This window comes from Aspergillus melleus, assembly GCF_016097325.1.
Source record: "Aspergillus melleus strain CBS 546.65 chromosome Unknown contig5, whole genome shotgun sequence".
Lineage (NCBI taxonomy): Eukaryota > Fungi > Ascomycota > Eurotiomycetes > Eurotiales > Aspergillaceae > Aspergillus > Aspergillus melleus.
This window is the reverse complement of record NW_025763374.1, coordinates 3,908,300-3,921,327: the sequence shown is the minus strand read 5'-3', so window position 1 is coordinate 3,921,327 and position 13,028 is coordinate 3,908,300. Positions and strand designations below refer to the sequence as shown.

Below are 13,028 nucleotides of genomic sequence, written 5' to 3'. Positions count from 1 at the left end.
GGGGGGGGGGGGGGGGGGGGGGGGGGGGGGGTGAGAAAGGCCGTAAGCACGAACGGAGTACTCCGTACTATGCACAGAATACATTAAGTTGGTCATACGGGGCCGGCATCGTCTAGGGATCAATCTTCCTTATAACTCACGGGGGCTAGGATCTACCCAGGGTTTCCTCCGCCGAACGGCCGGAGATGTCTGAACGGCCTCGTAATCCCTGCTTCTAAGGTGTATAACTAGATATCGCCCTCGTGGCTGCTGACATTCCCAGCTACGGCCGGTTGGATCATCCCACATGGAACAAATACGCATTGGCGCCACAGTTGGCAAGGCAGGTATGCAATCCCCCCATCCCACGTCACCTTCGATGACATGCTCACCTGCAGTGGGAAGTGGCCGCAGGAGTATGGGGTGGCCTTGCTACTCAATTCCGAGCTCCAGAGGATGGAGAGGTTACGGGCTTCAAGCATGTCGCCATCACCTTTGCTCGTACGCTTTTTGAGGGACTGACAATTCAACAGACCCAGTAAGTGCCAGCCCATCCTTTCACAGCCGGGAATTAACATCTCCCAGCTAATCTCCCCTAGGGCTATCCTTCCCCCTCAGTCCGCCCGGCAGAGCTACGAGGCCCATGTGCGCCAACATGACAGGCTGCCGGAAGTGATCACCTTGGCTGATGGAACTGTCGCCGTCTGGCTGGGGAATCGTCATGCTGAGAGGACGATTCTCTACTTCCCCGGAGGTGGGTACTGCATTCCCGCCCTCTCCGGACACTTCAGCCTGCTCGAAGCCATCGCAGAACATCTCAAGAATGACGGGCAGGAGATCGGCGTGCTCGTTCTGCTCTATGATCTTGCCCCTGCCGCTCCGTATCCCCGGCAGCTGCAGCAGGCAGTCGAGGTCCTTCGCTATGCTGTCCAGTCACTCGACAAACGACCCTCCAACCTCGTCATCCAGGGGGACTCTTCCGGAGCGCACCTCGTGCTCTCGCTGCTCTCGCACCTGGCGCATCCCCATCCGTCTGTTCCAGCACTGCAGTTAGGTGAAAATATTGCCGGTGCATTATTGCTATCTCCTTGGATCGACTTCCGCACCGACTCTGAGAGCTTCCGGCGTAACAAGCACAAAGACGTACTCTCCCCTAAGCCCTTGATGCAGTGGTCTCAAGCTTTTATCGACGGCGCCGATCCCGATCCATATATTCATCCCACATTTGCTGAGCCAGGCTGGTGGCGTCAGCTCCCCGTCGAGAAGATCTTTATCGCTGCAGGGGAGAACGAGGTGCTGCTGGACTCAATTGTGGAGATGGCCCAGAGAATAATGGTGAGACCCTCGAGTATAAGTACCAGCCAATGTCTGACATTCATACCTATCAGGAGGAGCATCCTGACGTCACCCTTAGCCGGGTGCCTGGTGAATTTCACGTGGAACCGATCACCGACTTTGACTGGAAATATCCGCCTGGGGAGCAGTTCCAGGCGATGGTCCGGTGGTTGGGAGAGACCATTACTCAGAACTAACTCCCTGCATCCACCATGGGTGCTGGTGAGGTGCAACATGTGTGTATTTTTGAATATTTGATCGTGTGATTCCTACCCGGAAGGCCTTATCCTACATACAGCAATGGAGGGAATGAGGTGCTTGAGGCGCTCTCCCAACAGTGGAAAAGGACCGGGGATCGATTGGCGCCACGCCTTTTCCTGGGCCTAGAAGCTTGACACAGCAAAGCCGAAGCTGTCAGCATGTTGTATATACATACAATATCCCCTAGAATCGTGTCTATAAACAAAGTTGCCTCTCGACCGGTATGTGTCTCAAAGCTGGTAAACCCTGCGGAGGGGTTGTATCATACCGTTACTAGTGTTCTAGCACAAGATATCAAACGAGAAGCGAGAACCGGAGACTACGTGGTGTGGATATAAGACCTAATGATATTCTAGTCATTATAGATAAAGCAGTTAGCCTGATTACTAAGTTATCGTAGCAGAAGCCAATCGACGATGTAAGACTGAACATATCCGATGAGCCTCTGGCCTGAGTCATACTACAGCTAATACACGTTCACCCTGGTTAACGGGCGAAAGGAAAGACCCAAAAGATACAGATATATTCAGAGCTTCAAAATATGAATATACTTTTAGCGGTGGAGTACCTGCCATCATTCCTCCGGGGTATACTTACTTTACCATTGCCCTGATGATACCCAATATATCCGGCTTTGAAAGGTCATGCGGGATATAGTATTGATAGTAAAATGAAACTACGACAATAGATCTAAATAACTTGCGATTCCCTTCTGGCTCTAAACAGCACTCTCCCGTCGGGATTCGGTAGATGTTGTGTCTCGAACGTGACGCTCGCCGGACGTGCTCCCCCCGGGAGCTTCAGCTCATACCGTTTCAGGATTTCCCCGGTGATGGCTTTGATCTCCATCATAGCAAAGAAGCGGCCGGGACAGGCGTGCTGGCCGTACCCGAACGCCATCGACCCCGGGTGAGCAGACGTGTAGTGAGGCTTCCCCTTGACGATTGCGGGCATCCTGCGGCCGGCCTCGTGGGCTCCCGTTGTCGTCGACTTGGCGAAGCGGAAGCCATCGAATGTGTCTGGGTTTGGGTATAGGTCTGCGTCCATGGCGATGGCCTGAGCAGGGCTGCCGACCCACGTGTTTGCTGGGATGACCGTGCCGTCTGAGAGACGAAAGTCCTGCTTTATAATCCGTTCGAAGGTGACTTCATGGGTGGGCTGGTCAGCCTGCCATATGCACAGGAGTACAACACTGGGTGGATCACTTACGAAGGAGTAGCGGGTTGAAGCGCTGGCTTTCTTTCATGATGCTATCCATCTTCATCATACTTGCAAACCCCTTGACGGAAACGTTGCCCACCGCATCCCGGTCTGCCGCGTAAAATTCCTCCCTCAAGGCAGGAATATACTCTGGGCGGGCGGCCAGGTCGAATAATAACTGAGTAGGAGCCGCGGCGCTGGTGTGATAGGCTGCGAAACTCACCTTTAGTAGAGTGCCGGCGATGAACTTCTTGCTCTTCTCCGCGCCTTCCGCCTGAGCGTACATCCAACCCACTAGGTCATGGGCATCTTTCTTTTGACATCCCCTGTCTCGCTCCTCAAGAAGTGGTACGATGGCATTCTCCGCCACGCGGTAGGTATTCCTGATAGAGGTGATCTCCGGGACAAAGTACTGGCCGATTGGCTTCAAAAGACCGGGCCATTTCTTAAGTTTAGTGGCCGCCTGAAAGCCATCATGTGCGAAACGGAGAGAGGCCTGGATCCATCCTTCGTTGCGGCTAAGCCTTGTTCCGCCAAACATTCGACTGGACACACGGGCAATGATGACGGCCATGACGTCCGTGACGTTAATCTCCGTCCAGTCTACGGATTCAAAGTCGATTGGAGTCAGCTCGCACGACAACTCTATATCTGCACGTAAGCCACGCACTCGATCTCACCTTCGCACGGAGGGAGCACTTCAGTCAGCGACTCCCGAATCTCAGCTTGGATCTGGGGGAGGACATTGGCTGGTGTCAACGGTGGATTAGCTGTGTCTGTCGTTTGTCGCAGGGGTTTGATTTCCTCACCGAGATGCTGGTTGAGCTGCGCCCGCACAACCTGAGGTAACAATCGCGAGTGTGTCCCCAGAGTAGTATATGAGCCTTCGAACATCTGCACCGCATGTCAACGGGGTTGGTAGGTTCGTTGTTTGGCCGCCGTGGGTTACCTCCAGAAAGGTGGCTTGAAAATCCACCTGGCGCATATCGGCCGCCTTCAGCTCCTCGAGATAGCGGCTTGGGAGGATCAGCCGCTCGCCAATTGGCGTCGGGACATAAAACAGGCGATCTTTGTTCTGTGCTGAGGCGTCAGCTTAGCCCCCATCCGGCCGAGGGCGCACATTGTGCCGGCAAACCTCTTCGTAGCCTCGCCGCAGTATAGCCATGCCCTCTGTGACGAACAATTTCCGGTTCTCTCTAATCTTTCCTGGGCCTCCGACGATAGGCACCCCGGGTATATAGCGTTGTTTGTGGAACCGGGTGGCCCATAGCACCAGCCCCAACGCCACCACGCACAGCACAAATATGGGAGACATGCCAGGCCAGATCAAGTATCTCGGAAACGATCAATAATTCACCGCAGCAGGAAGGACTGAGACTTCTGAGCGCCATCCAACCGTTGAAAACAACGTCTGATATACGCCAATTCGAATGCCTTCATGTTGCTCGGCCCGGACCCGAAATGGAAGCGGCCGATTGATATCCTTTTCCGCCGAGTCGGTGGACAACTCCCCTTCGCCCTGCGTAGGCCGCATGTCCATTTAGACCCCACCGTCCCTCCAGTCGGGTGGCCTTAGAGTCGAGTCCAGGCTGTTCAGAGCGAGCCTCATCCGGAGCGAAATCGCTTGTATCAACATTCCCCCGTTTGGCCCCTTGCGGCATCATGCATGACAGACGGTTGAATGGCTCATCTCGCGTTCCAACTTTTATGGACCGTTTTGGGGGCCGAGTGCCCTTGGCATGTCTAGCACGATTATCCCTCCAATCTCAGTCCTCGGATTCCGTTTTTCCTGCCAGATCATCCTGGTCCCCGCTCCTCTTCATCAATCCCGCCCCCTTGTCGACACATGGGGCTTGCTGTTGCTTGAGTGAGCCATTGCGAATGGTCGTCTAGGCCTTAGGCCTGCAGTAGGAATGGAATGCCCGCGACATGGCGGTGGCAACGTATATAGCGGTCCGCTTGTCTTCGCGGGGCTGGGAGGGGAATATTGGGTATGTGTAGCCCAGGGCAATCGAACATGTTTGCAACGCTGCGTGATTTAGACAGCCAAAGTATGGTGGCCACCGAAGCTTCGACAGAGCCACCGCCATACCATCGTCCCCCGCATCTCGTCTGCCAGTTGTGTCGCAGTAAAAAGGTATGGCTTTCTTTCTTTCTTTCTTTCTGCCGGAGACGGTTTCGGCTTACCCAACCCAGTTGAAATGCTCGGGTTTCAGTCCCGAGGGATGTGCTCGATGCAGAGCATCGAACGTCCAATGCGTTTCAGTGAGCCGGTCAACACGGAATGGCACCGTTCGGAAGAGCCAGAAGATTAATCTCAGGGGTCAACGCCGGGGTCCGTCGATGGATTTCCGCTCCGAGCCCAATCTATCCACGTCTTCTCCTTCGGAGCACTCGGATGATGTCGCTGCGCGCCCAATGGCACGCTTAGACCACTTTGCAGACGTAGATCAAGACGCCTGCTTAGAGCCCTTCTCGGCGTATGAGACGCGGGATCCGGTGATACGGGATTTTCTCCCCCCGTTTCCACCCAGCTATTCTCCCGGTGGCAATCCAAGCAACCCAGACAGCGCAGACCAGGCACCCAGCAGGAACAACAGTCCCAGCCAGCACGGACTCCAGACCCTTGAGCCGCTGTGGAGATCCTTCCCGGACAGTTTAGCGGACGGGCCGTGCTCCGACTTAAACCCCTGTCAATGTATCCAACAAGCCCTGGAGATGTTGGACGAGGTCTACGTGCAGGACTACACACCGGGGCCCGCGTCTCTCGGAGACAACGGATCCACGTTCCAGAATTTGGCGACTTTGCGGTCCGGGATTCAAAAGCTGGAGTCGCTAACCATCTGCAATTCGTGCAGGGGAGCGCAGAGGCTGATGACACTCCTTGTGCTGCTCTTTGAGCGCCTGCTCACCAATCTCCACCTGATCCTGGAAGCTTCCTTCCCCAACGCCTTGGTCTCCGGACTCCTCGCGTCTTCTACCTTTGTTCAAAAGGAAAGCCGCGGTGCGTGCCCTGTCACACATGCGTTTGCTTCTGGAGAAAGCACCTGCTACAACGACCCCGGTGATGGTACAGATGCCATAGTGACGCTATACTGCGGCATGTCTAGTTTAGATGTCACGGCCGAAACATCGGCACTACTTACTCTCCTTCACCTAACGACCCTGCAGCAACTGCGCCGAGTGCTGTCGAAGTTATGGGACCGCGCACAGGTACAGCAGTGGACCGGGCATCTCAAGACGCTGAGACATCACCGAGGTCAGCTGCATGCGATGTACGTTGCCATGAAAGCCCGGCTGACGGTAGAGTCAAGCTGATGGATACGAAGCACATGAAGAGTGGAATGGATAAACAGCACCATGTATATAGGCGGGATTTATGTCAAATCAGACTTGTAGCTCGCGCCGGCTTCAAATCCACGGCCCTTTCGCGTTCGCTCTCATCACCCTGGCGTGACTCCTATACAGAGCCCCCGGTCTTTGCAACCTCTGCGGGATAGAACCGCACCGCTAGTGAGGGCTTCCACCACATCACGTGCAGGCGACTTTCGCTCTCCCAGCCTTGAGCACGGTTGACTAGTTCGGCGTCAAAGACGAAATGCATTTTCGCAAGTATTAGCGAGATCTCCATCATGGCAAAGCTGCTCGATGGTTAGTGAGGATTTTAGCTGTAGCTAAGCTACAGAGGGATGGAGAAAAGGAAAGGGAAAACACCAACTTCCGACCCAAACAGCCCCTTGGGCCCAGCGAAAACGGCTGGCTCGCCTCTTTAATATCGGTGCAGTCCTGGTCCAGCCACCGGTCTGGATTGAATTCAAACGGGCTGTGAAAGTAGCGCGTGTCGTGCGTGACAGTCCAGGCGGATGTATAAACCTCGACCTTCCTTCGCATTAGAGTCATTCCTGGAATTGGCTTTTGCCGGAGGGTGTTCAGTCATCCGAAATACCTACATTTCCTGGGATATGCATTCCATCGACCACAACCCCTTCGGCGGGGGTGTTACGAGGAAAGCCTTGCGAGCCCGGGGGATAGATTCGCAATCCTTCGGAGATGACCGCTTGCAGATATGGTAGCTGTAGGGCACTGGTAGCGTTGATGTCGGACGCGAAGCGATAGCGATTACGGATCTCAGAACGCAGTTTGTGATAGACAGATGTGTTGGATAGGAGATGATAGGTGGTGGCAGCCAGGAATGTGGCTACTGTTTCGCCACCGGCAATACTGCGTCTCGTCAGTTTTCCAGCCTTGATCGATTCCTTTCCTGCTTGGATCATACACAAGAGTGGAGGCGTGGGCGCTCAGTTCCTCCAGTTCCATTTCCCCGTCCTCCACCTTTTTGATCAAATGCGACATGAAATCGGCGCGAGGGGATTTTGCTTCCAAACGACGGATGACCTTGTTGCGACTGTAGTTGGTGTGTCTGTTGCGAACACCCACCGTGAGTCCCGGCAGGATCAGCTTCCCTATTGCAGCGAAGACCGGATATCGGCGTAGGTTATCGAGGATGGTGATAAAGTACAGGTGCTCTTCAATCATATCGGACCAGAAGTGCGATTTGCCGGTTTCGACACAGTGGAATGATTCCCCAAAGGCCATTTCGCCCAGCAGATCGAACGCGAGCATCTCAAACCATTTAGTCATGTTCAGTCCAGTCGAGGAGTGGCCATCTTCTCTGAGCCGATCAAGAAAGCGGTCCACACAACTACTGATGATACTCTCCTGCTCTGCCAGGGCCCTCGTGGAGAACGCCGCGGCAAGAGACTTCTTCATTCGACTGTGCCGTTGCGGGTTCCGTTCGCTTCCTATACAGAGCGAACGGAACCCAGACCCATAGATCTCGTAGAACTCGCTCTTTACCATCGGCGGCTTTACCGCGCCGTATATCGCCTTCCATGACTCAACCGAGGCACAAGATAGCTCGTTCGGGGATATTCGAACGATGTCACCTGTGGCAATACCGGTGAGTGCGAGCTAACACGGCTTCTGGATAGGTCTCACCGTAGCGTTTGTGCTGGTCATCGATGGCTCGGTGAAAGCGACCGCCCACCGAGTGCCAGATACGCCACGCCTTGGATTCGGTGTCCTGTTAGCTTGATGTCTCTTCTGGTGTAGACGGTTAGGCAGAAGCTCCTTACAAAAGATGCTCGGGCCCAGAAGGGGCCGGGAAAGGACCTCAATGGGTGAAAGAAAAGGTTGAAAGCCACGATACCTAGCCAGTATACAATCCCCTAAACAGATTATGAGGGCAAATCTTTCTTAATGGTTGTTGGAGGAATTACCACTAGGGCTGCGGTCAAGCAGGCCAGCTGAGAATGTGACATCCAAGAAAGCTCAGGAGCTGGTAAAGGTGAATCCGTGTCCATGGTTGTTATCCACACAAATGGAAGAGCTCGCAGCATCTGCTCGGAATGACGGTGCCTCTGAGTGTCTGGGTATCGGATTTAAATGCCTTGTCTCGATCGTCGAGAATGTCCAAACTCGTCATTCGGCGGCTCCCGAATCGTTGCGCGCCGAGCCAGTATCACGGCGAATTGGGATCAAATGTCAGGATTAGTGCGTAGTTGCAGTCTACTTGAAAGATACTGAACGTAGTGGTTGGGATCTTTCCGGTAGGCGCTTTTCTATCTAATAATCAAACTTGCAGACCCCTCCTGGGCCGCAGAGAAAGCGCCGCCGCGAGGGCTTTGAGGGACATACATTGGGGACTATCCCAAAAGAACCCATAACCGCTAGTATGCACCGTCTCCAGAGTGTCGGATATAACGCCACACGCAATGCGCCCTTTCTCTGAAAAGGTGCCATGCGCTCACACTGCCAGAACTAGAAGTACGAGGACTGAAAATTTTCGAAATCACATAACGCATACACAAGAGAGGCTCGGCCGTATTTGGGGAGAGAGTACGTACCACACGATACTCGTCGACACCTTGGCAGAATAATCTAGCGCCCATCTGGTCATGCACGAGAATTAGAGCTGGTCTGCCTGTCACTGTCTCACAACTATCCTGTACTAAACATTCAATCTAACTCAGCAATCTTCAAACCATGATTAATGAAGATCACATTGATCGTCGCAACCAGGACCTTTACTAACGACACCAAACGGAAACCGAAACTAAGATGCGCTCAAGTGCTAACAAAAAGGATAAGGCAATACAACACGCACAAGTAATTTAGGAACAAGCAACACCTCTCCGGAGCGGATCACATTGGCCGGCAATAGCACACAGGGAATTATGCCATACAACACATCGTCTTGGCGTCGCAGGAGGGGCCTGGGCTACGTATGCTGATCTAAATTTGCAGAGCACGATAACTATGCCGGGGTGTAGGATGTGTTGTCCGTCTAGTGCGATTCGGTCTGATTGTAATGTATTAGTCGATTCTCACGCCATTTACATTAACATCAAGACTAGCGAGCTCCGACAGGTAGACAATTTACAATCGGTTTTTTGTTGGTTCGCCGTCATTGCTCGCCTCTGCGGTTTAATTGTTTGTGTAGTATTTATTTGTAACTTTGGGCTACTTCTACTTTGTTTCTTTGCTCCATCATCTGACTTACATCTCACCCAGATATATCATATTCTCAACAAAGTAATCTACCTGTGTCATAGTTGGGATCGTGTTGCATAGGTGCAGATACAGAGCCGTTAATCACTCTCTAAAGCAATGCGGAGTGCCTATACGGAGATTCGGCTTGTCTTAAGTGCTTGGACCAGGTCTGGGCAAGGGGTTCAATCATGCAACAGTCCAACGGCTGAATTAAGCTTGGTGGGACCGCTAGATCAGCTAATGATGCAGTTTACGGCTGTGGCTAATCAAGGTGTTTCCTTGTGGTTGCAAATCCCCTGGGCGAAGCAGTGTTTGTATGGGTGGATGGGTGATGATTTAGTATACCATGATCATAGCAGTCTCCCATGCGGTATGCAAATGCGGTGACTTGGCGTTAATCTGAAGGGAAACGACCCTATCGCTGCTTGTATACAGAAAGGTTTAATATTCGGCTCAGACCTACCGATAAAAACTACTGTATACTTTGTAATTATGTCCGCAGGTCCGTATATCAATATTGCGGGTAAAGTCCTATCCGCGCGGCAATAAGCATGTCCGCTGGTGGATACCCCGGGGCTGGTGCCTCAGGCGCGTGTCGACTGCCGGAGCGGAAGCCGACCCCCGCATTCCGAGAACGGGATTGACTTCGGCTGTTGGTTCTTCCCTTCTTCCATGATTCCATCTTCTCCTCCGGCTCCTACGGTGGGTTCCCCGGTTTTCCCTCTCTCTCTCCGGGGAACCCAAAACTATGCTTCTTTCTTCCAGCTTCTCCCGCACTCTTCTCTCCCCAAGTGCTCTGTCTCTGTCCGCCAAACGCGCCTTCTCTCGCTCCATTCCTCCCAACATGAAGCACCATCTGATGGTCGGTACCTGGACCCCGCCAGGCCGTATCTACACCGTCGCATTTGACGATGAGGCCCTCACGCTGGAACTGGTTCAGAAGACCGACATTCCAGAGGCTGAACCTATCTCGTGGATGACATTCTCGGTAGGCTTGCTGGACCTAGATATTCTGGATGAATTGCTTAAGATCGCACCCCGCAGCACGATAAAAAAGCTATCTACGGCGCCGCTATGAAGAAATGGAACAGTTTTGCGGTAAACAGTCCTACCGATATCGTCCATCAGGTCTCACACCCTGTCGCTGGCCACGGTACGCGTCTTATGCTGCTGCGTCTCGTTGAATCAACCTGTCTAATTCAGTCGCCATCTTCACGCAGAGCTCGCCCCCAGCGCCGATACCAACACGCGCGCCATCTTCGTTCTAGCCGCCCATAAACCACCATACAACGTCTACGGCAACCCGTTCTACAAATACGCAGGCTACGGAAACGTCTTCTCGGTCGAGTCCGACGGGCGACTAGCGCAAAACGTACAGAACTACGAATACGAACCTAACACGGGCATTCACGGGATGGTATTCGATCCGACCGAAACGTATCTCTACTCGGCCGATCTTCAAGCCAACAAGATCTGGACACACAAGAAGGACACGGCGGGGCAACTGACGCTGGTCGATTGTCTGGAGGCACCTTCGCCGGACGACCACCCGCGCTGGGTTGAGATGCACCCGAGCGGAAAGTATCTCTATGCGCTGATGGAGGCGGGAAACCGTTTGGCGGTATATGTGATCGATGAGCGAACCCATGTCCCTGTGTTTACACATATTACGTACCCCTTGCTGCCCGCAGGTGAGTCCACTGTTCCATGTCTCTCCAGCTGATCGGATTGACGGGACTAACGATGATCGACAAGGCCTCCCCCCTCGTAATAAGTACCGCGGCGACGTCACCTTCACGACCCGCAGCGGAGAATACCTTTTCGCCACGACCCGCAGCAACCATTTCGACGTTACGGGATACATCACGGCCTTCAAGCTCGGTCCGAACGGCAACATCGAACGGCAGCTTTTTATCAACCCCACCTCAACTAGCGGCGGGCACTCGAACGCCGTCAGCCCTTGCGATTTTAGCGACGAGTGGCTGGCGCTGTGCGACGACCAGCTTGGGTTCGTGGAGATGTATCGATTCCGCGACGAGAGGCTGGCGCGCGTGGCCCGCGTGGATATTCCGGAGAAGGGATTCGGAATGAATGCCATTTGGTATGATTAATGAGAGATTAAGAAAAAAAAAAAGAAAGTACAAATACCAAAAAGCCGGTGTTGAGGATCAAGCTTTCAATCTTTGTACTTGGGTCAATATAAGATAATAGTAAATTCAGAAGACCTATGGACTTCTCACAGGAAAGACGCTACGTATAAAAACAAGCATCCGTCAACCCTCAAACTCCTCCATGATTCTCTTCGTCTCCTGGGCCCTACTCGCTGTCTCGCCTCCCTGCACTCCAATAATCCCGAGCCGGTCCTTCCAGAATACCCATCTTTCGGGGCAGTACTTGCTCGGGCCGGAATACAACGGTCCCGGCTGAAACATTCTTACCTCTGGTTGTTCGCTCGCCTTGGACGTCTCATAGATGAGCTTTCCGGCGTACTTGATCCAGACCGCCACTGTCTCAATACCGTTCTCGAGCTCTGGTCCTGAAATCTCGTTCTCCAAAATATCGCGCATCGTCCAGAGTCCGAAATTGTCCCAAGTTACAGACTCGAGGTTCAACAGTCGAGCGGCGAAGGCGTTCAGGCTCACCCATTTCCGTGCCTTTTCGGGCCAAGAATCGGCTTTCTTTTCGTTGTATTCCGGGGCTAGGTTGGCATTAGCACTTGTTTTACTTGAGGGATGGGAGGAAGAGCGTCGGGAGGGGCGTGTAGTGTACGATTCCAATGATCACGCATGTGAGGTCCCAAGAGAGGGAGATCCGCCCACATACGGGAAGTCTCCTGTTTGCGACACATTAGTAGTGGCTCATCGCAGTGACGTTGAGAGATAGACCAAATACGTACCCCCCAGATCTTAACCTCCGTAGAAGGCAACTTCGTCAACGCCTCGATCACGTCGACCAATCGATCTTGATACGGATGATCCTGAGGAATCTGTTCGATCAACTGCTGGAAAACAAACCACGTGTCTTGGCAGAATGCGCCGGGGTCGGTTATTGCCAGGGACGATCTCTCGTCGTTGATGCGTTGCGCCGTGGTGGCTGCGGAAACTGATCCGTCGGACAGCAGATACTCATTCAGGCGTTGAAAGAGAGGGTCCTGCGTGCCGGTGGAACCTTCGATCATGCAAAGAGAGAGCGACATGGCGAGGGACACCAATAGAATCTTATTGATATATATATATGAATATATATATGAACATGTATATGTATGGATGTGGACAGGTGGCGGGATGCAGACGCCCGCGGAGGATTACAACGTTATGTATGTCCCTGCTTATAGCACGGCCGACTAGGCGGGGTACAGAGTGCACGTCCTAGGTACGGTAGGGAGGGAGGCACCCTGTTACTCTCGTTCACTCCGAGGGAACCAGGACGCTTATCCCAGACGGCTGATCGGCCTGCGCACCGTGATTGGTGCCTGCGGGTGGTGCCTGGATGCCTCGGTGCCTGGATGCCTGGATGTCTGGGCAACCTGGGCAACTTGGAAGTCGTCCATGGAGTAGCAGATGGCTCAGATGAGAGAATAGCAAGACAAGAAAGAAGAATGAAAGAAAGAACAGGTAATTTCTTCGATCATTCTTGTCTGTTCTACACCTCCATCCTGGCCGCTATCGTCCGCCGTACCTCGCGGCGTTTCTTTCTTCCGG

At 53.3% G+C, this 13,028-nt stretch overlaps 6 protein-coding genes across 7 annotated transcripts; 3 read left to right on the top strand and 3 right to left on the bottom strand.

Annotated features, from left to right (window-relative positions):
• The first annotated feature begins 46 nt into the window (after positions 1-46).
• On the top strand, positions 47-2,000 carry LDX57_009721 (uncharacterized protein). Its single transcript, XM_046091455.1, has 4 exons — positions 47-326; positions 385-517; positions 579-1,314; positions 1,368-2,000. The coding sequence occupies exons 1-4, from the start codon at positions 287-289 to the stop codon at positions 1,509-1,511; spliced, it is 1,053 nt and encodes a 350-aa protein (XP_045947432.1). The 5' UTR covers positions 47-286; the 3' UTR covers positions 1,512-2,000.
• Positions 2,001-2,265: 265 nt separating this feature from the next.
• On the bottom strand, positions 2,266-4,090 carry LDX57_009720 (cytochrome P450; the record flags this gene model as incomplete). Its single annotated transcript, XM_046091454.1, has 5 exons — positions 2,266-2,720; positions 2,785-3,378; positions 3,456-3,669; positions 3,725-3,850; positions 3,911-4,090. 5 exons carry the CDS (start codon positions 4,088-4,090, stop codon positions 2,266-2,268), a joined length of 1,569 nt encoding a protein of 522 aa, XP_045947431.1.
• A 666-nt stretch (positions 4,091-4,756) lies between these two features.
• Positions 4,757-6,093, top strand: LDX57_009719 (Zn(II)2Cys6 transcription factor domain-containing protein; the record flags this gene model as incomplete). The annotated part of the gene is made up of 2 exons (XM_046091453.1): positions 4,757-4,912; positions 4,972-6,093. Exons 1-2 carry the CDS (start codon positions 4,769-4,771, stop codon positions 6,091-6,093), a joined length of 1,266 nt encoding a protein of 421 aa, XP_045947430.1. The 5' UTR covers positions 4,757-4,768.
• Positions 6,094-6,235: 142 nt separating this feature from the next.
• LDX57_009718 (cytochrome P450) lies at positions 6,236-7,635 on the bottom strand (the record flags this gene model as incomplete). Its single annotated transcript, XM_046091452.1, has 4 exons — positions 6,236-6,416; positions 6,494-6,654; positions 6,726-6,996; positions 7,052-7,635. 4 exons carry the CDS (start codon positions 7,633-7,635, stop codon positions 6,236-6,238), a joined length of 1,197 nt encoding a protein of 398 aa, XP_045947429.1.
• Positions 7,636-9,899: 2,264 nt separating this feature from the next.
• LDX57_009717 lies at positions 9,900-11,506 on the top strand. Of its 2 annotated transcripts, XM_046091450.1 has the most exons (4): positions 9,900-10,315; positions 10,372-10,480; positions 10,548-11,018; positions 11,083-11,506. In XM_046091450.1, the coding sequence occupies exons 1-4, from the start codon at positions 10,076-10,078 to the stop codon at positions 11,436-11,438; spliced, it is 1,176 nt and encodes a 391-aa protein (XP_045947427.1). In that variant the 5' UTR covers positions 9,900-10,075; the 3' UTR covers positions 11,439-11,506. The 2 variants fall into 2 exon arrangements, with proteins under 2 accessions (XP_045947427.1, XP_045947428.1); XM_046091451.1 differs by having other exon boundaries at positions 9,900-10,480.
• Positions 11,507-11,600: 94 nt separating this feature from the next.
• Positions 11,601-12,523, bottom strand: LDX57_009716 (DUF3632 domain-containing protein; the record flags this gene model as incomplete). The annotated part of the gene is made up of 3 exons (XM_046091449.1): positions 11,601-12,025; positions 12,151-12,160; positions 12,224-12,523. 3 exons carry the CDS (start codon positions 12,521-12,523, stop codon positions 11,601-11,603), a joined length of 735 nt encoding a protein of 244 aa, XP_045947426.1.
• Positions 12,524-13,028: the final 505 nt, after the last annotated feature.

What these genes read in the sequence shown, in the direction of transcription:
- LDX57_009717 (XM_046091450.1), top strand. Translation starts at nt 10,076, where the DNA reads ATGCTTCTTTCTTCCAGCTTCTCCCGCACTCTTCTCTCCCCAAGTGCT. An exon ending in ACACCCTGTCGCTGGCCACG is followed by an intron (nt 10,481 to 10,547) that starts GTACGCGTCTTA and finishes ATCTTCACGCAG; the next exon opens with AGCTCGCCCCCAGCGCCGAT. An exon ending in GTACCCCTTGCTGCCCGCAG is followed by an intron (nt 11,019 to 11,082) that starts GTGAGTCCACTG and finishes ATGATCGACAAG; the next exon opens with GCCTCCCCCCTCGTAATAAG.
- LDX57_009721 (XM_046091455.1), top strand. Translation starts at nt 287, where the DNA reads ATGGAACAAATACGCATTGGCGCCACAGTTGGCAAGGCAG. An exon ending in CGCCACAGTTGGCAAGGCAG is followed by an intron (nt 327 to 384) that starts GTATGCAATCCC and finishes TGCAGTGGGAAG; the next exon opens with TGGCCGCAGGAGTATGGGGT. An exon ending in AGATGGCCCAGAGAATAATG is followed by an intron (nt 1,315 to 1,367) that starts GTGAGACCCTCG and finishes CATACCTATCAG; the next exon opens with GAGGAGCATCCTGACGTCAC.